Source organism: Chaetura pelagica, unplaced genomic scaffold (genome assembly GCF_000747805.2).
Source record: "Chaetura pelagica isolate M959 unplaced genomic scaffold, ChaPel_1.0 scaffold117, whole genome shotgun sequence".
Lineage (NCBI taxonomy): Eukaryota > Metazoa > Chordata > Aves > Apodiformes > Apodidae > Chaetura > Chaetura pelagica.
The window spans coordinates 6,500,624-6,524,061 of record NW_009954185.1 but is presented as its reverse complement, the minus strand read 5'-3'; the positions used below and the strand labels follow the sequence as shown (position 1 = coordinate 6,524,061).

Sequence of the window (23,438 nt, the reverse complement as noted above, 5' to 3'; positions counted from 1 at the left end):
GCAGAGAAGCTTCCCTGCCACAGAGATTGTAATGAAGACTGTTGTTTGTACACAGTGAAGTCGTTATGGTCTTTTATTTGCAGTGGATCAGACAGGAGGGCCTTTATTAGCCTTACTCAAAGATCATTCAGGTCAGAGGAAAGATTTCCTTAAGCTTCAGGGGCTTTTGTGTAAAAGCAAGAGAAAAAAGCCTATCGCCAAGAATGACAGATGAAATACAGGCCTGTTTTGAGTGGGGAATGTGTAATATATACATGTAATTGATTTGCTTACAGGAGATACATTTTTGTGTATTATACAATTGTTCTGGTAAGCAGAAACTATACCATATGTTTGAGTATGGGTTTTTTTTTTATTTCCTCATATCTTAACAAACAACAAACTGAAACATGGAGCTATTAATTTTCTGTTCTGTAATAAAAAAGTTATGTTACTTTAATGCTCAGAAAATACATTAAACATTCATTTATTTATGAGAGTTTCATGATATTATTACATATGCCTGGTTTTGGTGCATAGGAATATGCAGTTTAATATGCTGATTTTATTTCAAATTTTGAAAAGGTATGGAGCTTTACTCTATAATTGACAGGAGATACAGCTCTGAGTTTCCCATGTATTGCTGAGTACAGATGAGAGTGGAATTTAAGCTATATGCCTTATCCTGATAAGAGGATAATTTCAGTGAGAGGTATTTGTTTAATTAGAATCAAACATAATCTTACAATAAAATAAGTACAAAAAAGGAGTATTTTTTAATATGTGCAATAGCTTATTACTCTCTTACTATTTCTAATTCTTTTTGCAGTTCCTATTGTAGCTGTAGCTGAATGGTGTTTTTTAAATATTTAGGCTAAACTCTTCAGAAGTTATTAGCAATTCTGAGTGCCTATTCAGAGTTGCCCTGCTGGGGCCCAAAAGTATCTGTCACTTTCTGACAAGCTGACTCCTTCAAGGTAGTTAATAATGAGGTGAAATTACTAATCCTTACCAAACTTCTTCCACCCAAAAATACCATATATTCATCCCAATGAACTCTGGTATCTATTTTGTTCCATAGCCTCAGTCACTCTGGTTATCCAGCCAAGGAGCAATAGTTAAAGATCTGCCTAAACATTTAGAAAAGTTTTAAATTTCACTAGGCAGCTGAGCACTTTTACACACTACTTATTTATACAGACAACTACTACATCAGGCTCCCTTCATTTGCTCCACCCTATGTCTAATCAACATAATAGCTTGTTATTTGTCTTAAACAATAAACCAAATATTTAGAAATAAAACAAACAAACAAACAAAAACCCCGCTATTGGGTTTTAGAAACAAGTATATGACATAACAGTTTGTAGTAATGATTTAGGTTGGAGTGGCTTTCTTGTCTGGGATTTTAAACACTCTCTCAGAACCAGTACTCAGAGACAAAGATGTGAACGTTGACAATGTTCCGGTGAGACACGACTCCACCCATCACGTAGTTCATCTCCAGTTTCAGGATGGCATGAAAAGGTCCAACAATGGGCCTCACCTGGCGAACTACACCTGTTGGGACAGAAATAGGTTGCTGAGATTAATAGGAGAATCAGATGGGTTTGGATGAGCTTCACCCTGCTCCATTTCAGCAAGAGTAAAAACTCTCATTTTCAGTATCACTGATGGAGAAGCTGTTTTATCTATTGGATACATTAAAGGCTTGCAAGAAAGTTTGCAGAATAAGAATAAAATACAACTCTGGGCAGGGTGTGGAGAAGGACCCTGAGGAGACCCATCTGATCTGATAAGGTCTTATTGGTGCCTTAACGCAACGTGGTCAAACAGAAGAGCATTACAGCTTCAGACCTGCACAAAGGAAAGTCAATGGGAGCTTTGCCATTGACTCCAAAGGCTCCGGACCAGACTGTGAACATGTACTGTCTGCACAATTATTTTCTAGGTCCAGTGTTATTAGAGGAGGGAGCTACCAAACAGCTCTCATCTGAAAGGATGCATCCAAAAAGTCAAAATCACATGCACCCAAGGGCAACCAGCAGGCACAGAAAGCCTGGGAGAGACCCTCCTCAGACCTCTTCTGACAGCCAATTTATCTGACAGGATGGTTGATTCTGAAGGAAACACAGTTTAAGAAAGCATTATTTGAGACATATTCCTTCTGCATGCTGGAGTTTAGGTTTCACAAGCAGGCAGCACAGCAGCGCCTTCCTGGAGTCCCAGCCCAACTCCTGGAGCTGTCCCCTACAAATACATTGGCTTGAGATCTGATGGGAGAGATAAACGTTTGCTTATGCAGGCTGTCAGCACCTTTTTCTTAGGCAGTGATGACATTACAGTTTCGTCCTGTTTAAACACAAACTAATATCTTCAGCATGCAGTAAAATTGCTAACTTTTCACCACATTCACTTTGCTTGTCATATTCGATGAATACACTTTTCCAGCATCCTTCCCCTTACCATACATACAAATATATTTATATATTTCTGTTTTGTTCTCTTGGCTACTCTCCTGAACCTTACCAAAAGACTGGTTTTGGCAGATGGTATTGAAAAAGAAAAGCCTTGCTAAAATTGCCCTCCCTTTAGGGTAGCATTTAAAGCATTTTGCTAACAACACCTCACGTGATTGCAGGCATTGCTTTAACTGACAAGCATGGAAACACAGCATTGGAATCACTCAGTACTGGCAAGCTGTTTAACCCACCTTGTTAGCAGCTCATGCAGTGATCACCAAGCCTCAGATGGCAAAGGTTGCTATTTCCATTTAGCAATCTTTTCATAGTGCTCCACTTATTCTTGCTCTGCTCTAGCAGAGTCTACACTAGTCTAGAAGTGGGTTTGCAAGTTGTGGCTTTTTCTGATGTGATGCAGTTCCACTCAAGATGGTGCATGCCACAGTGTGACATCCATCTGCACAATTGATGTCACATTCGAACCAATTAGTAACTTTCTCATTCTTGTTTGGATGCATTCTGCTAACAGGCAGAAAAATTGGAACATGTATTTTCAAGGTGGCAAACACACTGTGATCCATGTGGCAGGACTTTTCCACACAGTCCTCTTGCTGCATTTTTAAAACCCAGCCTAAAAAGGGTCTGAGAAGTGAATGTTGCACGTTAAGACAACTATATTGAAGCAAGAAGTTGAAGGAACAGAAAGAAACACAATACTCTCACAGTATTTATTTATCCTGTTTGTTGTGCCAATGTCCTAGATGGCCCTGAAATTACACCAGTATAAAAAGAACTATTTCTCTTTGTCTTCTATTCTACTAAATAAATAGGATGATGCAGTCAGATGGGTTTGCACTGCAGCATGTGTATAAGGAGGCAGCTGCTCTAAATGGACAGAAAGGGGAAAAAAAAAAAGAGAGAAAGAAAAAAACCTTGAAATGTTCTACTGGACAAATGCATATGACAGGTTTTTAGCTCTCAGCAGATCCACTCATTGAAAGCTTTCCTTTCCCAAAAAAATCTCATGCCATGTATAATAATTCTGGGTGTTTTTAAGCAACATGGATTTATCAGTTACTGCAATATTTGCATAAACATGTTACTCCACTGTGCCTTTTGACAGACTAATCCTGGACCCAGATTTGTGGTCTGGCATCCTTCAGCATTTATAGCTGAATATTAGGTACAATACCATATTTTATAGCAATAGGAACATTGCAATTTTTAAATGTACTGAAAAGTAAGGAAAAGTAAGGAAAAGTAGGAATTAAGCAGCTACTTTTTAATCTCTTCTTTACCAATCTAAATCCGAAGTATCTAGATGGAGCCACTCAGATTTAACATGGGGATAACTGCAATCTAGGTCTTGGCCCTGCATCACTGTAGCAGTACACACTCTCCTGTGAGTCACTCTCTATAGGATGCTGGGAGAACAATGCTGTTCTTCATTAATTGACCTGAAAACAGAGTGTTGTGCTCTCAAATACCACCATCAGCTGGTCCTCTTTGGACCATGGCTGCAGGCTCCACAGTTGGTAAATGGATTGAGTTTATTTAAGAAAATTCCTTTCCCAACAAAATTAAATTTCAGCTAGGTTAGTATTTTCCACAAAATAAATAAATAAATAATATATAAAATTTTTATATATATTTTTATATATATAAATTTTATATACATATATAACTTTATATATATATATATCTCCAGGATAATATTTGGCTATGTTAAAACATATTAAAACAGGGTGAATCACTGCTAATAAATGAACCAAGAGATGCACCTTTCTGCTGAATCTCATGTGCCAGGCAATCTCAAGCATCTGTGTTGTCTTGCCTGCAGGCACATCTATGCAAGTAAGCACTGCTACCCTCCAGTCTGATGTACTGCTGCTGCTGTTTATGCTCTTTGGTTCATAATCTGTGACCCAAACATAGATTCAACCTACAGAAAACCCTGTGTGTCACAGGCAAGGCAGACTACTTTCCATCAGCTCACCTTTGTTTGGTTTTGCTTTTTTGTTAACTGAGCAGGGATGTTATTACACATCCCAAATCTGCTTGGGTGTCTTCATGGTTTGCTGACCTCCTTTTAGAAAACAATGATAAGACTTTTTTTTTTCTTGCAAACTTTGCCCTTATTGTAAACAGGATCAGTGCCAATCCTTTCCATCTGCTGATCTGTGTAAGCAAACAGCCTTGGCTTGAGAGGAGGTAAGCTTTTGGGTGTCACAGTTATTTCTGCAGTGGCAAGTCTGACTATGGCCCAGAACTTTTAAAGCTCTGTAATTAATATGCTGAGCTGCTCTCTTGCCCTGTTTCTTCTTTCATGTTTCATATTTTGATTTCGTTTAACATAAAAATATGTCACCAAGTGTAGTGAAGACATTAAAGTAAATAATATATAATACTTATTTTCAAGTGAAAATTATGACAAAACCCAACAATCTTAGAGCCACTGTCACTGGATTACTGAGGCTTTGCTTATCAAAGAAGATGGGATAAATAAGACAGCTAGGTTAATATTGTTAATCTTCCTAAGCCTTTCAGCAGAATTTCTATTATTGTAATCAGATGCCACAGGTATTCCTTGGCTTGTCTATGCCTCTTTAAGATATCATTACATTTCCCTGCTTTGAAATATGTGAGACCCTCAGGCAATTCACCTCTGTGTCTGGTTTCTGCTTGTATTTTTGCATTAGGCAGCTGATTTGCTAAGAAGCTCCATTTTGAACTTAGGAGGAACGCTGCTGTTTTGTGACCACATTAACCCATTCTGGATGCCAAGCCCCCACGTTATCATGCATTACCATTTTGTCTCCAGAAATTCAGACTCCTGACTCTGACTTCTGTACTAAGCTCAGTGCCCAGTATGCCAAAGGAGCACTTACAAAACTCTTTAAAATACTTCTTAAACAAACCTTTTTTTTTTTTTTTCCCCCCTTTCCCACTGCTAACCACAAAATCTGCAGCAATTACATTTGCACTGAATCTGGGCCATTGTGTTCTTGCATCTCTTGCTAAACACTGCATTTGCATTTTCTCTAGAGAAAGTTCCACTAACAGGGATCTCCATGGTTTGCTAGAAAGCAAAGCAGAAACAAAGAAGCTAATTTTCACACTGCCACTAGAAAAGTCCGTTTTAGGCTGGTAGAGAGATATTAAGTTATGTTTTCTGCTCCAGAAATGAAGATCACAGTATTTTCCACAGGAATTGATTCTTGAGTCTTGTCAAATATTTAAATCTCTATCATTGTAAGACCACAGCACAGACGTAAGTTGCACCTATTCCTCAAAAAGAGGGCTTTGGATAATTTAAACTTCTAAGGATCCCCACAAAATCAACCTGAGACTGTTAGTGGAACAGGCAATGAATCAGAGGCTGAAGGGAGAGGCAACAGGGACTGCTAATTACTGGGGAGCTGTATCTGATAACTGCTGGAGTGGGGACGTGCTGAAGTAAACCTCCTCTTGCCATACCTGCATATGCATATGCAGGCATATGTATTTGTGTATATATAAACAATCCAAACTACTGCCAAATCAAAAGCTGCTCTTCCAAATAACCTGTGGACTATGCTCAGGAAAATACAATAAACACAGTTATCAAAAATGTGATCAATTCCCTCAACTGCATTTTGAGCTTCGTGTTAAGTGACAGGCACAAGAACTCTTCTCCCCTCCCCTCTTTCCCACCTTTTCCCCCATACCACAGGGTTACAGCTATATGGTTTTGTTCCAATCATCACATGCCAAAGGATACTAACTCTGAGTCTACAGGTTTGATTGTAAGCAAAAGCTAAAGCCCATCACAAAATGTGCCCCCTTTGTCAAAAACCACAGCAAAGCTTCTCAAGAGATCGTGCTATTACATGGGGAGTGATCGTGCTGTCTGTTTTCATATGGAACTTTTGGAATGAGCTGCTAGTGACACCTACAAGAGAGAGAATCCAATGACACAAGAAAACATCTCATAGTTTTTCCTTGAGCTATTTTCCTTGTGTCTTAAACGGATACTTGGAATATGAAATGATTAATTTGGAAAAATTAAAGTACCACAGAATGTGGTGAGAGCTGTGGAGCTGGAGCCTACACTCAGCTGAGACTCAGGTAATTTATTAAGTTTTCTGTTAATTTCCAAATAATCTCAGCCTGTATTTTCAAGCCCTACATTTGGCTGTTCCTGGATATCTGTTTCCCCACAAAAAACACTGTGGTCCTTCTACATCATTGTCAGATGAATAGTCCTTTTCTACAGCATTATCAGAGATGAATAGTCCTAGCTGCCCCAACTCAATAGAAGCTACCCCTTTTTAAGCAGCAGATCTTTGGGAATCACAAAAATAGCCTTTAAATAGACTGCTAGTCTGTGTTAGGTCATGAGTATGTATAACTATGAATAAAGGATGGTCACAGACTCTCCCTTTATGTTAGCAAACTTCTTTAATCCCATGCAGATGTTGCAGTAATGAAGTTGAGGGGTTATCATCTCAGCCTCCTGGAACCTAAAGCCACTGCATGGCTACTAAAAAAAAGTAGCCCAAAACACTGGCATACTAGAGGCAATGTGTGGTGAACAACTTTTTTGTAGGGGAAAAGCATGTTTATGAGTTTCCCTTAAGCGATACAAGAAGACTGATCTCCTCATGTTAATGCAAGATCCTGGACTATAATTTCAAGTTTGCTTTTCTCCTTAAGGCCTCTTGCTTTATACTGCTGGCCAAGATTTTCAACATGAAGAGTAAACATCTCAGATGCATCAGTGTTTCTTAAGAGCCTAGTCATAGTTTCAAAAGAGATGTTCAGGTAATTAGGAAGTTCAGGACTAGGGAAATTATCACTGTAAGTGGCTACTTTTAAAGACAAAGTTGATAGGATCATTCCAGAAATGAGGGAGAGAAAAAAAATCCAGCCATGAATAAATGCTTCCTTGGATCAAACCATAGACACCGAGTTTCAGGTTAGGCTTGAATACCAGACTATCTCAGTTTTCAGCATGTAAATACACATCTATAGAGTGAAGCCAAAACTATATAGCCAAATTGGTTTTTGGCTCTGTAGACCTCAACTCACAGAAGTCATGTTCAGATTTATAAGGAAAGAAATATATTTCTTATTCAGTACTCATTCCAGATACACAAAGTTCATCAATAAGGTTGGAAAACAATTAACAAAAAGAAAATACATATTTTAGGCTATTTTATCCAATTTTTTTTTTCTCTAAAAAGCTTTGGGGCTCTACATACATTAAAGTTTAATTAAATTCCTTTCCTAAAGGCTGTACGTTAATCCAAACCATTATGCCAAAGGAATGATTTTTCATGCTTAAATTGCTCTGCAAACATAGTTACTAGGGTACTTACTGACCTGTACCATGCCAGGGAAGAAGGGAAGTGAATCAAGTGTTAGGTAATTGCTTAATGTATTCCAAGCTTTGAAAATACAATGCTTCAACCATTGCACATTAGGGAATGTCTTACTGCAGTTGATAGAGTGAAAGCTGCAAACTTTTTCCTTTTGTAACAATCCAGTCCAGTCATGTTTTCAACATCATTACAGTCCAGAATCAGAATCACAGAATATTTGAGGCAGGAAACACCTCTGAAGACCATAAATACTCAAAGCAGAGTGACCTAGATGCTTTGGCTGTGTTCAGTCTGGTTCTGAGTGTCTCTAAGGATGGAGACTGCACAGTTCTAGGCAACCTTTACAATAAAGAAAATAAGGGGATTTGTGTTTCAGTGGAATGTCCTGTATTTCAGTTTGTGCCCATTGATTCTTATTCTTTCCACAACGCCAAGAAGAGTCTGTCTTCTTTACTCCCTCCCATTACATTGACCAGATTCTCCCTGAGACTCCTCTTCTCCCGGCTGAACAGTCCCAGCTCCCTCAGCCTCTTCTTATCCAACAGATGCTTCAGGGATTTAATCATCACCCTCTTCTGGACTCTCTCCACTATGTCCATGTCCTTCTTGTAACAGGAATCCCAAAACTGGAACATCTCTCCAGTGGTGACCTCATTAGAGCAGAGGGGAAGGATGACCTCCTTCACCCTGCTGCAAACGCTCTTTCTAATGCATCCCAGTGCCAGTTTTTGGCACAAGGGCATGTTTTTACCTCGTGATCAACTTGGTGTCCACCAGGATGCTCGCGTCTCTTTTTTCAGAGCTGCTTTCCAGCTGGTAAGCCCCCAATGTGCCAGTGTGCACAAAGTACTAGTAACATGGTTCTTGCTCCACTGGGGCAGGACTTTTGCATTTCCCTTTGCTGAACTTCATTAAATTCTTGTCAGTCCATTACTTTGAACTGTCAAGGTTCCTCTGGATGGCAGCACAACCCTCTGGTGTATCAGCCACTCATCACAGTGTTGTCCACATAGCTAGTCTACATTTCCTTGGGTTGCCTATGAGAATATTAAGGGAGAGAGTGTGGAAAGCCTTACTAAAGTCAATACAGGCAATATAATCTCTTCTTATCTCATCTCACAGAGGTATTTAAAGGAGGCATAGACGTGTTTCTTAGGGTCATGGTTTAGTAGCAGACTTGGCAGTGCTAGGTTAATTGTTGGACTTGATGACCTAAAGGTCTTTTCCCACCAGAATGAATCTATGATCTCCTAATCCAGTCATGTCTTTGTAGGTCCTGCTGACAGCTCTCAGTCATCTTCTTGACCTTAATAATTTTGGAAATGGTTTCCAGGTGGATTTGCTCCATCACCTACCCAGGGGGTGAGGTGAGGCTGACCAGCCTGTAATTCCCTAGTTCTTCCTTCTTTGCCTTCTTGAAGAGCACAGGGACATTTGCTTTCTTTCAGTCCATGGGAAAATCCAAGAACTGGAATCTTGCAAATATAATTCAGAGTGGCCTCGCAATAACATTGACCATTTCCCTCAACACTTGTGGGGGCATTCCATCGGCTCCCATGGATCTGGGTATGTTCCGTTTGTTTAAATGTTCCCTAATCTGATTCTTCTCCACTAAGGTTGAACATTTCTTGCTCCAGACCTTCCTATTGCTCTGAGGGCCCCGGGATTCCTAAAGGCCACTCGTATCAGTAAAGAATGAGACAAAGAAAACATTGAATTCTTAATCTTTATCCACATCTTTTGTCACCAGATCTCCTACCCCATTCAGAAGTAGGCCCACATTTTTCCTAGTCTTCCCTTTACTGTTTACATACTTGTAGAAGCCCTTCTCACTGCCCTTCACAGCAGTGGGCTGTGCCTCCATAGGCAACCTCACAGGCATGATGTTCCTCTAGTCCTCTCTAGTTCATGACTGTGCCTAAAGGCACAATCTAGCTGTCAAACTGCAGGCATTTCCCAGACCACCAGATGTCTGCTGACTTCAGAAAGTTAATGTACACTTTAGATTCCTCCATCTCTGAAAAGCTAAATAGTTCTTTTAATTTTTTCCCGCCCTCCCCTTTCTTTTTTTTAGTGAGAGCTATCTATAGTTCTCTCAAGTATTTGTGACAACAACAATGTAAGCTCCTGCTATGTGGTGCTCTATAGTTTCTGATACAATCTGTTTTATTAATAAGTGGCTGCTCTTTGGAAAATGTAATATTTCTTGATAATCATCACTGCAGGCATCAAATAATATACAGAAAAATAGCTCTGAAGATGTCATTAATCCTTGAGCTGCCACACCTGACAAACATAAATATACTTAAAGGATTCAGAAAAACTCATTAATCAAAATACAAGTACTGAAATAGATTTCCTCTTGCTTTGAAGTGTATTGCCCTCATAACATTGTGAATTAGACCTTCATTCAAGTTTGATGGTGAACACTTCACAAAATAATATATTTCCAGAATCAAGTCAGGGTTGGATGTTAACAAGGTTTCCATGCTGATGGAAAGCTGCTTCTCAGGAATGTGGCTGGCTATGAATATCTTTGTGTAAGTAACTGGGGACAAGATTTTCAAAAACATGTACTTTTAAACATGGACCTCCCAGATCTTTATTCAAATTCTTATGAAAATGGCCTGATTTTCAACTGTTGAGCAACCAAGGGCTTATAAAATGCTTCAGAAGTCAGTTTGAAGATGTAAAATTGCACTTTCAGAAGCTACATGACACTCAGGGCAGTATCACTGTTGGTTTAAACTGATCAGAAATAGCAGTCCTGCTGTACAATCCACCCCTTCCCTTGGATTAACACCCAAAAGAAAAGAACCAAAATGTGGCTTGCCACACAAGCACTAATGCTGACAACAGGGAAAGGGGTGGAGTTAGGATGCAGAGGGAGATGGGAGGGGGGGGGGGATTTCTCTTTTGAGCACCAACAAAGCTTCATATTGCTTAATGCAACCCCAGTGCTCCCTATTAGGGAACAGAACAGCAGTGGTAATTTAGGTACTGTACCAGTGAGCATTGCCCTAGTGGCACCAACAGGACCTCAAATGCCTTGGGCCAGTTGGTGCAGGGCTGACCACACTTAAGAACAGGCAAAAATGCCCACGTCCCTACAGCAATTCTGTAACTGCTGCCTAACAGTGCAGCTCAAAGCTGTTGAGGCACCCCTCAGGAACAAGGTGAGCCTGCATCTGCGACCCTAAGCATCACCTATGGCTCTGATCTCTCACATGCTGAGTATCTGTTGACCACAGTAATAATTTATAAGCCACATAAAGACAAAGCTCTCCTTTAATGACTGCCCAAACAGTTTTATGCCTAAAACTTTCTAGGTATTCAAAGCCTTTGAAGTTTCCACTTGGGTACAAGTCTTAGTTTAAGTTTAGCTAAAACTGAATCTGCTTCCCTTTTTGCCTTTCATTTCACCTCTAAAGAAAAGAGAGAGAGAAAGGAAATTACAGTTCAGGAATTACATTCCAGCATGAAAAAGGATCTGCCTGTCTTATTCAACTGATCAGAAATTTGGGATTTAATTTATTATAAATACTATTCTTCAACTGCTCAAAAAAGTTTAATTTCATTAACACTTGGGCTTCTCTAGAAAGCTTTGATTGCTGAAATGCATCAAATAAAGAGGCAATAAAGAGGCCTCCTGGAATTAATACAATTTTTTGGCCAGAAACAAATGGTAAATATTTTCAAAGCTGTTATCTGTCATGTCAGATCATATGGAGCCTTGGTATTATGAAAGAATTAAAAACAACCTTTGATTTTACTGAGGTTTGGCTAGTTTACAAATACTATGATCTTTATTAAGGATACCAAATAACTTCAGAGAGATGTGCTCTTATCTTGGTTTGGCAAACTTGAAGTGCTTTTAGATCCCTGGTTTGCCTTCCAGCCAAACCTCGCAATGGGTTTTAATGTTGACAATGCTGCGAAATCACTCACGCCTAAAACGCAATAACTGTACTTGAAGTAGCCTCATTAAAAAATAGTTTCCACCATCTATTTTTTAATCCTTCCTGTTCCACCTCTGAGAATGTGACACGCTTTACATAGCATAAGAATCTTACATATTAGAAAAACAGATAGAAAAATGTTTAGCCTGATTGTCCCAAAAGTGCAAAATCACAGATGTCAGCCACCTGATATTTTATTACCACTATCTTATTTATAGGGGGGTTATGTCCATCAAGGTACAGCATCACATACATGCAATCTCTCTATTTAGTGGGAGTGGCTTAGTTTACCCTACCTGTCCCACAACTACATTATTCCCTTTCAGCCAAGCTTTGATACAGTAGCGTATCCATGACCCCCGGGCAATTAATTAGTGCAACCCTAAGATTCCTTGGCAAAGAGCCACATTATGGTACACAACATGGTATGGCTCTGTGATTCAATTTACCATGGAAGAAAAAGTGCCTAATCCTGAGGATTTGACATGAAAGCCCTTATATAACTGCTCACTCATCACCTACAGGTGACAGCTCTGCAGGTATTGTTAGCAGAACTTCTGACGAGGGAAGCTTGCTGAATCTTCATGTGTGTTAATCCTTGACCAAATTCTCAAAATAAGGCTGGATTAAGGGGTCACCACATTTGACCCCTTTAAAAAATAAAAGTTAGGGTGTGGGTTGTTGTTTGTTGTTTTTTTAAGTGAACCATGCATATGTGCATCACACTGGGAAAGATTTGCAATATGCCTGGAGTCTCTTAACTTCCATCTCCATTTTTATAGGGTGTGTAGGTGCTACTGCAGGAATGAGATGCTTGCTAATAACACACAAACTTGGGAGCAGCAGCAGAAGCAGCTGCATCAGTTGCACAAATATTTCACACTTGGAGATCCTCAGAAAAGCAGGTCTCTGACTACTCTAAGCCAGGGCAAAGTACCTCAGAAGGCTGAATTCACACAGACATCTCTCAGAGGAAGTGCTAATAGTATGTTTCTCAGTGTACTGGATTAAAAATTCGGCTTTATGTGCTCATTTATGTAATATCTCAGACTACCGTTTAAAATTGACACCTAAAAATGCATGCTGTGTAATCTGAACCAAGGACCTTTGGCAGGACCTTGGCTGTTCCCTGACTCAGTCCATTTCTTTCCCAAGTTGGCAGGTTTTAAACTTCACGCCACAGTTCACAGAAGTTTGACAGACTTGCAGTGTGATTTATTTGTCTGCTAGGTTTGTGGAAAGTGTAACTGAAGGTGGTCTCTGTGAGTGTATTTTGTAATATGTTACACCTTCCTACCCAAGGGGTGAGATGAACATTGATCAAGGAGGAGTGTTTTATTAACCAGGTACCTGCAACGCGCTAGAGTGAAATTTGGCAACAGGAAGGTTGTTCCTCTCAAGCACGAGACTCCTTCTCACCAGAAAAGCACCTTCAGCATTTTTCAGATACAAAATGAAAATTCACCTCCCACTCGTGTTGCTTGTTTGCCTCCAGAAAGCTCTTAAGCCTAACATTTTTTCTGGAGGGGAGGGAGGGTGTTGAGAGATTTGACTACTGAACAGCACAGTCATCAGCATCCCAAAAGGGCAGGTTCAGGCAATAAATCTAGGATCCCATTTACCAAATGGCTTCTGGGCACCCTCATCTCAAATACGCAGCTACTGATTTCGACAGGGCAACCTGGCATAGAGAAAAACTCACAAAATATTCTTTGCTGAGGGGCTCCTCTTCTGAAAGGGGCAAGCCCAGATGAAACCAGAACAAAGATACTGAAAGGGACTGTGTCCTTTTTAATGTAAGGCTGCAAAAGCCTGTTGAAAAACCTGCTGAATTATGTCCCTGCTCTGTGTGCTCACTGTGAATGACTGGACAGCATTGGTTTTGTACTGCCAGACACCATTGTTGTTGCATGCTAATGAAACATTATCGTTGTGACAAAAGGTGGCTATTGTTGCTTACTTTCTAGTGAGAGTATCCACAAGGGGATGTAACGTATGTGCTGAAATCCTCACCCCTGTGAACAGCAGAGCTCTCCTGGACACCCTGGCTCTGCCTACACCTGGCCTCCATTTCCCCACAGAGAAGCAATTGTAGGTGAACTGCTACTTTCAGCATCAGGGCCATGCCAAGAAGCCCAAATCATCCTGGGGATCTCATTATGCTAAACACTGTAACAAATGCACGGTAAGAGCCAGTCAGCCTCTGGCCTAAAGATGAAGACAGCAGCAGAGAGGAATGAGAAGGTACTTGCCCAGCACTGCAGAGCTGGTCCAGGGACAAAGTTCAGAACCCAGCTGCAATCCAGCAACTCTGAATTTAATGTCAGACCATGCAAACGTTGGTGTGGTGGACTGTGAAAAGATTTTGCCACACTGGGAATGGCCAGACTACTCATGAGATACAGAACTACTACCCTTGTGCTCAAGATGGGTTTCCCAAAAAGACAAATAAACCTCCAATCTCCTTCTCCTGCTCCCAACCAGTATGGGATCCCACAAAGATACTTTCTTAGTATCTGTTTTTGTTTACCTTCTGATAATTTTCAGAAGTCTCTCCTCAGCCTCTGGAACATAGTATGCAATGAATATATCAGAGTAGAAATTAGACTACTAATATATCCAGTGTTGTGCTATCAGTAGTTGAGAGACTTCCTTTAATGGTTCAAAGGTAATGTCATGAACTATCACACACATAAAAGAGGCTGGAAAGTCAGGACAGAGATAGCAGTGAAATCCTTGCAAATAACAGTGGAGAGCTGTAGTACATTGCTGTAAAACTACAAACAGCTATTGATATCAGTCTATTCAAACACCATCAAAACACTTCTGAGAAGCTCTATAGGTATAAATGAAATTTTATAATTGTATCATCTCTGGATGCTTTTCACAACAGCAGTAGCTTTCTGCTTAATTGGCAAGAATATACGCTCAGGTCAGTATCAAATGCAATATGGAAGATTTCAGCTTAGCAAAACTACTTCTAAATGTATTACAAAATTTAAAAGTCTTCCTGAAGTTTACCAGACCACAAGGTGGTATTACAGTCACCTAAGGAAATGAATGCATAGCTGAGGGGGAAAATGTTTTATAGTATCTGATAATACCTTAGGCATTGATAGGACGTTTTTGTACAAGTTGAAAATGCATTCTTCATTTTTCACTGACAGCTGGTTAAAGGAGGAATGCAGTGAAAAGTCTATAAAAGCTTAAAAAAAACAAAAACTGGATGGGTCTGCACTTATGTTTTTCTCCCACCCATGCTAATAAGTGATGTGCAGTTGTTAATAGTATCTTTTGGATTCAGTGCCACCTTGGCCATAAACACACCAGGCAACTTTATACATAATTCTTTTCCTTCAGCTTGCATGAAGTCTATGAACTGCCACTCCAGCAGGATGGCTTTCATTCCTTTTCTTCCACTGGAAGATACTTTGCATAGGTCAGCATAGCTAGTTTTGGAGTCTGTCCTACTTCTTTTGGCTCTTCCTCTCTCTGAGCTTGTCCATGTCTTTAAAAAAAACAACAGAACTCAAACCTCCTATAAAGGTTTTCTATCTCTTCTATTGCAGAGAAAATATATTTGGTGATCTATTTCCTCTACTTCCTAGAGCTTTGATACTCTGGTCATTTCTCCTTATAACTGCATGAAACATGCTTTTTATTCCTTTTACCCACTCATCTATGATTCATTAGGACAGTAAATGTATTCTTTTCTCTACAATATAGGCAGCAAAAAAAAAGACTAAAAAATACACTATACAGATTCAAGAGGCTTATGTCCATCAGTGATCACCAAGCATGATGGCCCAGGTGTGCTTTCCCAGTAGTGTACTAACAGATGACTGCAGCAAACTGGAATAGTGTATTTGGAGATAGATTCCTGTATACCTGTCTGTTACTACTGGTGAGTATGCTGGACACTGGTTACTGGGCTAGTTAGGCATTTGCTCTGCTAGTGTGTCTATGTATATCCACAGTTATCTTCCTATCACTTAATGAGATAACCAATAAAGCTTTCTGGGGAAGTGATCATCCCCTTGTACTAGGCACAGGTGAAGCCACACCTCGAATACTGTGTTCAGTTTCTGGCCCCTCACTGGAGGCCTTCTTGTCCACTACAAGAAGGATGTGGAGGGGCTGGAGGAAGTACAGAGAAGGGCAACAAAGCTGGTGAAGGGGTCTGGAGAACAAGTCTTTTGAGGAGCATCTGAGGAAACTGAGGTTGTTTAGCCTGGACAGCTGGAGGCTGAGAGGAGATCTTCTCACTATCTACACTGCCTTAAAGGAGGTGGTAGTGAGGTGGGGGTTGGTCTCTTCACCCTAGTAACAAACAATAGAACAAGAGGAAAAGGCCACAAATTGTGCCAGGGGAGGTTTAGATTGAATATTAGGAAAAATGTCTTCACCTAAAGGGTTGTCTGGCACTGGAATAGGCTGCCCAGGGAAGTGGTGGAGTAACCACCCCTAGAAGTATTTAAAAAGATGTGTGGATGTGATGCTTAGGGACATGGTTTAGTGGTGGACTTGGCAGCGTGGTAGGTTAACAGTTGGACTTAACTATTTTAAAGGTCTTTTCCAACCAAAATGATTCTGTGATTCAATACTCTGTCTTTTTCCATCCTTAGACAAACCTTTCCCCTTTCTTTACAAGAGAGGCTCACTTTGTAATCTCCTGTGGACTAGGATCCCATCTTACTTATTTGTCTTGAAAACTCCCCAGCACTTTGATGAGAACACCTAACACTCTGATTATTAATAACAAGAAAAACAATATTATGATGAGAGCAGCAGAACTGCTGCTGGCAGAATTATTTGCAATCCTAATTTCACACATACAACATGCTGTCCTGAACCTCTGCCCCTCCAGGTAATATCAGCTGGGGTTTTGTTTTTCCTTTTCCAATTCTGCTGCAGGCAGTTTACTTTGCAGCTTCCATCCATTAATCTCAAAGTACTTTTACATAGAGGAATTAATTAAGACTCTTAAACAGAAGAATTAATTAAGACAGTAATAGGCATGTTTTATCATCTCCATGTTGCACATGGGGGAACTGAGGTGAAGAAAGAGTTGCCCAATTCTTTTGCAGAGCTGGGAATGTGCTTAGGCATATATCACATCCTCTCAACCTGGTGTATAAGACTGGCCTTTCCCTCCTAAGTTTGTGAGGCAGATATCCATTTTACCAAGTAAAATATCATTGACATGCAGTCCTATTATTCAAAATGGAAACGCTTCCCTCAGGCGAATACCTTGGCCAGTCAGATTTCTAAACACATCCTTCTTTCTTACTTCAGACAGAAAGAAGCACACAACACGAAAAGCAAACTACTGTAACTACCATGGGATCTGATAACATTTATACTCTTCTAAAGAATCAAACCAATACCCCAATTCTGTAATCTTATCATCCTGCTTTAACAGACTCTCCCTCTTTCTCAGCATTCACATGTATACTTCTGTTTGATAAAGAAAGAAATATAAACCTAATGACTTACGATTTTTATCTACAGTTCACAAAACCTTTGCACAGCTGAGGCTGAACTATCGTGCTTTTGAAATGCAACAGTGCCACCTTCAGATCATCATAAATACGACTTTTTCACAAACCATCAGGATGGAAGAAGCACAGCAGTGATTTTTCTTCTCATCCAGACAAGTCCTGCTAGAAAGCGCAGAAGTGCATGTACAAACCTGAGCAGAACCTGCACATTCACATACTGAAACATGAATGTTCACTGGGAACAGTGGTCCTTTATTTTCATAAATAAACATTAATAAAGAGTACTCAAATACTACTTATTTAATACCAGTCATTCTCTACACACAAAAATAACAGCATATTCCCCTGCTACTGCACTAGCAACTTGCACTGGGCAGAGCAGCACATCAGGTGGGCCCTGCTCCTGCTCTGCAACCTTCACAAAATTTGCCAGCTACTCCTGGCTATGCTGGGTCTCAGGGAGAGCCAAGCTGCAGTCGACACTAGAAATATTTACCTGTAGGCATGCATGTGTATATACTAGATACACTATACACATTATATACTGGATACAGCATGCATTATATCCCCCCAAAGGGCCCTGCTCTGAAAGAAACCTGCCAGAAAGTACAACTCCAGGTTATGCTGCAGCCCCTCCCTGCTACAGGAGGAAATGCAGGTCTAGCTTATGACCCATATCCACAGGTATATCTCCTGCCATGTCTCCTCCCTGCCAAGCAGAGACCTGAAATCAAACACGGGTGTTGCATTCTGAAGTTCCTTCTAAATCACAGCATTTGACAGAACCCTTTTACCCCCAACAGAGGTATTCAAAACTGAATCAGCCTGCTAGTAAATATTCAAACAGGTAACAGTGTCAGTAAATACAATCCTGCTTTACAAATCTATTATTATCCAAAAATTGGTGCAATGCTGTTTAAGCAAGAAAGAACAGTTAATTAAATTTACAGTCTCTTTGCTGACATACTACGTATTTTACTTTTGGTTTTATTATAATGGGCAAACCTCATCAGTTTAAAGCTAAGCCATTTGCATTTGTAATTAAAGCCAGTTCTGAAAAAAACTTAAAATACTTCTCAAATTAAATTTTAGGCCTCAGGAATTTTTGAATAAATAATTATCTGTGATATTAGTTCAAATTACACATATTGGACTGGAGAATATTAAATCAATACAGGCTTGAAAATCAAGGTGGGAATTAATTGCTTGAGTTAATTTCTTCAACCTTGTTCTACAATATTAGTGAGAGAAAAAAAGTAAACAGAAAATACTCTACTCACCCACTGTCATACCATCCATGTAACGCTTGATGATATCAAAGGAATCTCTCAAATTTCCTTCTGTTATGTCAAATATAATATCTGCCTGGTTGGCTGGATATGTAGGTGTGATGGCACGAAGAAAAATAATCTCTGCAAATAAAGAGTATCACAGAATTTACTGAGCAGTATTTGAAAGCATCACTGAAGAACCTGACAAAATTCTATCCAAAATTACTTGTCCTCAAAGATAGTGGGGGACACCCCCTCCCTTACCCCTCCCAGTTTGCCCTTTAAAATGGAAAGAAAGAAGATCTGGGGGAATGGCAGATTCCGATAGATTTATTTTCTCCTTCTGCACCATCCAAGAAGCCCCGAAGACAAAACACTATTACTTTTAGAGTCCAGAAAGACCATGCTTAGAAACTAGTCAGACTTCCAGCATGTACTGAAAGAGGACAACACTGAAGATCCCCATGGTGGGCAGTGGAGGAGAACCAAACAGATAAAGCCCTGAACTCCAGTTCCCTTGGGCAGTTACAAAAAGAATTGCCATTACAAATCATAGAGTCCCTTTGAGGATTGGAGGAGGGTTTTAGGATTTTTTTTTAAAGTAAGCCTATTTTTCAAGCCCCTTATGAGGGAGGTAAGTATTACTATTCTCATTATTATCCTCACTCTACAGGTGATGAAAATTAACTGTAAAAATTCACCCAAGGCCACACACTGCAGTTTAGAAATGTCTCCTGGGCTTCAGTAGTACTCTCAGTTCACTGGGTTTCATCTCTTTTTATTAAATCATGAGGATGGACTAACGAGGGAACATTTTGGGAAGTATCCTGGGCCAAATCCTTAGCTCTGCTGCCAGTACACCCGGTGAAGATGAAGGAGCATGTATGGGAACAGAAATGTCTATGGGGCATTTCTCCATTCCTCGTGAAGCAGGGCGAGCCAAGGCCTGCAACAGGCCTGGTGCAATCCGTAGCATCTCTACACAGCTGAGTTATTGGTGGCTAAATTGTTCCTGTATGAACAAGGATGGGTATGTCTCTTGCCCTCCTCCTTCTGCCTGGTACAGAAGTGACAAATCAACATGTCTTTCATCTAGGACAACTTTCTGAAATAGCAAGGCTGAGACTTATTGTGTATCAGAAACAGGGATTGAAGATCTTTAAAACCCCCTGCAGAATATCCTTGGTTTCCTCCATCTTCTTTTCTCTCTGTGTGTCTGTGCCACGAAGTAAGTTCCCAAGTGGCTCATCCTACAGAGAAGCAGGGCTGAAGGCAGCCATCCCACCTATGGATGTGGAGGCTGCCAGAGAATGAAAACAAATGCCAAGGAGCAAAAATTTGCTCTAGATCTGGAAGCTTATATGTGAACTAAGCAAAGTGCGTGTGATACTTATGAAAATGCAAGACTTAAAAACTAACAGGGACTGCAGAGGCTGAAGAAACTAAAGCAATGCAGGAGTGCCCATAAGGGTGCAACATCTGGGACTGGAAAATTCACTTTGGATGACTGAGCAGCCACTCATGTGGATGATTCTTGAAAATTTCAGTTTAAAAACATTCTGTCCATTCCTTGGAATCTCCCTTCCTTTATTCTGTATTTTAAAAACCAGCACTTATTTTTTTAATAGGTCAAAAATAGGCAAATCACAGGACTAGACACTATATTTATATTTATATTTATATTTATATTACTGTTTATATGTAGATAAAGGTTATATTGTCAAAAGAAACCACTCGTCAATGGTGAACAACAGACCACAAACAGATGAGAGAAATATGATGAGCACCTACTTCCTATAGCAAAATCTGAAAAAAAAAAGGAAGAAAAATGTCATGGGGGACACGGCGATTGTGTGACTAAGTGTGGTAAGTGGGAACTGAGATTCGTATTTCCTTAGACTGGGAAGTTGTATGAGTTAAAGCTCAGAATTACTTTCTTTGCCCCATAAAATTAAAACTCCTGGATATAGAAGGTTTTAATTAAATGAGTAGTACACTATAATTTGGAACTGTGCAAACATTTTACTGCACCAGTAGCTAGTCTGGCTTTAGGCAAGGATTTCTGGTGGAGGTTTTGTATGTTGTCATCTATTAAATGGAACAAGGAACAAACCACTTACCTTCAGGTCTTGTAAATTCTCTGAACGTGGGCAGCGAAATGACAGTGTGGGAAATTGTGTGGACTGGATCCAACACACAGTTGACATCGTTTAGTCGACAAGACTTAATGCAACGGATAGTGTCTGTCTTTTCAAGTCTGACTCTAAGAGAAAGGAGAGAGAGATGCATGGATATCCTGAAACTTAATGACTTTGTGTTTTGCATTCTGGGGAGCTAGAAAGTATTACTGAGGTTCATTCTTCACCTCAAAAGCTTAGACAAATACAGATCACCAAAACTGCTGGACCACTGAAAAATCTGGCTTGGCTAACAGTTCCAGACAACTCCCACCTCAAAGCCAGTTCTTCAAGCCAGGTGTGTAAGAACAGGGAGAACTGTAGTTAGTGCTTAAGATGCCTTGAAAAGTTGTTTTCCAAGTACGAAAAGGACCAACTAGGCCCAGGTCCTCAGCTGCAGTGCCCTGGTGTGGCCTCACCAGTTTCATTGCAGCTGCACTTATTTGCACAAGTGTTTTTGTGTTCCATATAGTATCAGCCACATAAAACAGAAACAATTTTTTACACTCTGGAAATGTGGCAGGAAATATATGGAGGGACAACTTTCAGGATTTTCAGTGCAGAAAGAGCCAGAAAAGCTCTCTGCAGTCTGTTTTCTCACCATCCCCCTTCCCATCTAAACTGAGAAAATAGAGAGGAATGAAAACTAGGAGAGAGAAAAAAAGTTACACACATTATTTAAAACCTCAAAGACTGAATTCTGAGTTTGGGGAAATGGTAAGGCTCATTTCATATTCCATCTCAACCAGCTGCTCATTCGTCCTTGAAAGTCTATTAAAAGTTAAATGACTTCTTCTCACCCTTGTCCACTAGAGTGAATTTAAAGTCACTTACAGTTCAAGAACTTCACACAATACCCAGTCTGTGTTCATGAGAGATGAAAGGGCTATGCTAGGACTTCCAATGTGACTAAGCCTCACAAATTATCTCAACTTTGACCTGCCCATTTCTTCATATTTCTAAGTCGAAAAAAGAAAAGACTGCAGTGTCAGGGGAGGGGGGGGGGGGGGAATTAAAAGATTAGAAGGAAGAAAAATTTACTGAGCAAAAGGGAAAAAAAATGGAAGCTTTAGTTTGTCAGATACCTCTAGAAACAAATGGTTCTTGCTCTTTTTACAATGCGTTACCCTAGTCCACACCTACAAGCCATCTTTTCTCATAGATGTTCAAAAGGACTTTATGGCTCTATTAATAATGAATACATCACTAACTTCTTATTATATGCTGCCCACATTTGCTCATCAAAGAAAACAAAGTCAAACACGCTGATATTGTATGAAGCTAAAATAAAAAAGAAAACATGAATCAACATTAAGGAAATCAGGCTTCAGCAGATGTGAACTGGCATAGTCCATGGGAAGGCAATGGAGCTGGGTTAATTTACACCAGCTGAGTCTGGCTTGTTCTTCTCACTCTGTTGTTGATGTTTTGAGACTGGCCAGCAGATACAGGCCAGGAGAGACCTTTTACTTCCTACAATTATCTGGGTATAAAATTTCATTATTTCCTAGACATACCACAGGGAACAGAATAGGGCTTTATGCAGAAATGCCTTGTGCCGGTCATTTTAGAACAACTTAATTCTATATATATGGACATAAAATCAGACCTAGAATAACAGATTCTATTCCCTAATTTTAAGCCTCAGCTGCCAAATTAGGAAAGGACTTCCAGCTAGCTGAACCTCTGTCAAATAAGGATCAACTAAAAGATTATAGTCAAGTACCAGTGTAAAATAGTGTATTTCAAAATGCATATAGATGCAAAATGTACATAATTCATGTTTGTTTCCTTCTCTTCCTTTTTTTTCCTTACTGGTATAGAGGAGTTTAGTAGACATTTACAGCTATACACCCCTACAAACAAACACTGCATTATGTGTTTACAAACTCTGAAAAAGTTCTTCAGAAGTTTTACTCTTTGCATATATGGCACATGAATAATGACAGTAGCATCATCAAAGGTCTTAAGGACCCAAATAAACAGTAGCTTACATAACTCACTTTGGGACATTTGGGACAACTGGTACAACACATACAGCATCCTCAGTTTTCTTAGGTGTATTTAGATAATAGAATTTGCATGTCAAAACAATGTGGTAAAATGTTCAAAGTGTTTGGTATTTGGTCTGCCTTTGCTTCTTCCAGGGAAGAAAAGGGAGCTTTACTCTTTGACTACAGCTGGAATAAAATTTGGCAAATAAAACATTTCCGAAATTCTAATCAAATAAAGCTATAAACTTGGTTAAGTCCTAGATAAAACTTACTTCTCACTTCTGATTGACTGAAGTAAAGCATTTTGATTTGAATCAGGTACCCTGCATATAGAAATGGAGAGTCACACTGATCACAAGCGATTTGTGTTAGTTCCTTACTAAAACTAGTTTCCAGATCTATCCAGCCTGCAATCATACATGTGACATAGGAATGTTTTTGTCAGCTCTACTTCCTTGCACTGTTTCTCTCTCCTCTTACAAATTCTATAGCTTTTTTTTTTTCTTTTTGCATGCTCTGTCCACACTGCTAAACTTGAATGTGTGCTTTCATTTTCCCCTGCCTAAATTCTCATTCTCTGATCCATTTTCATTACTTCAACAGCACATCTTTAGCTATCATCTGGAATCATTTCTTTGACAACTAGCATCTGTTTCAAATCCCAGTATTTACTATTAATTATTTGCTGAGATCTCAAAAGTACTTTATGGCTATATATCATATTTGCATTTG

At 39.7% G+C, this 23,438-nt stretch overlaps 1 protein-coding gene across 2 annotated transcripts in view; it reads right to left on the bottom strand.

Annotated features, from left to right (window-relative positions):
- Nucleotides 1–367: 367 nt before the first annotated feature.
- FBLN1 (fibulin 1) overlaps nucleotides 368–23,438 on the bottom strand; it is a 64,526-nt gene continuing 41,455 nt past the window's right edge. Inside the window, exons 14-16 of one of the 2 annotated variants that reach the window (XM_010002967.1) lie at nucleotides 20,656–20,798; nucleotides 18,545–18,676; nucleotides 368–1,539 (exon numbers count right to left, since the gene is read on the bottom strand). In XM_010002967.1, coding sequence (XP_010001269.1) covers nucleotides 1,400–1,539; nucleotides 18,545–18,676; nucleotides 20,656–20,798 — 415 coding nt within the window. In that variant the 3' untranslated portion in view covers nucleotides 368–1,399. The remainder of the gene's footprint in view (nucleotides 1,540–18,544; nucleotides 18,677–20,655; nucleotides 20,799–23,438) is intronic. The other variant, XM_010002966.1, reaches the window with a different exon arrangement.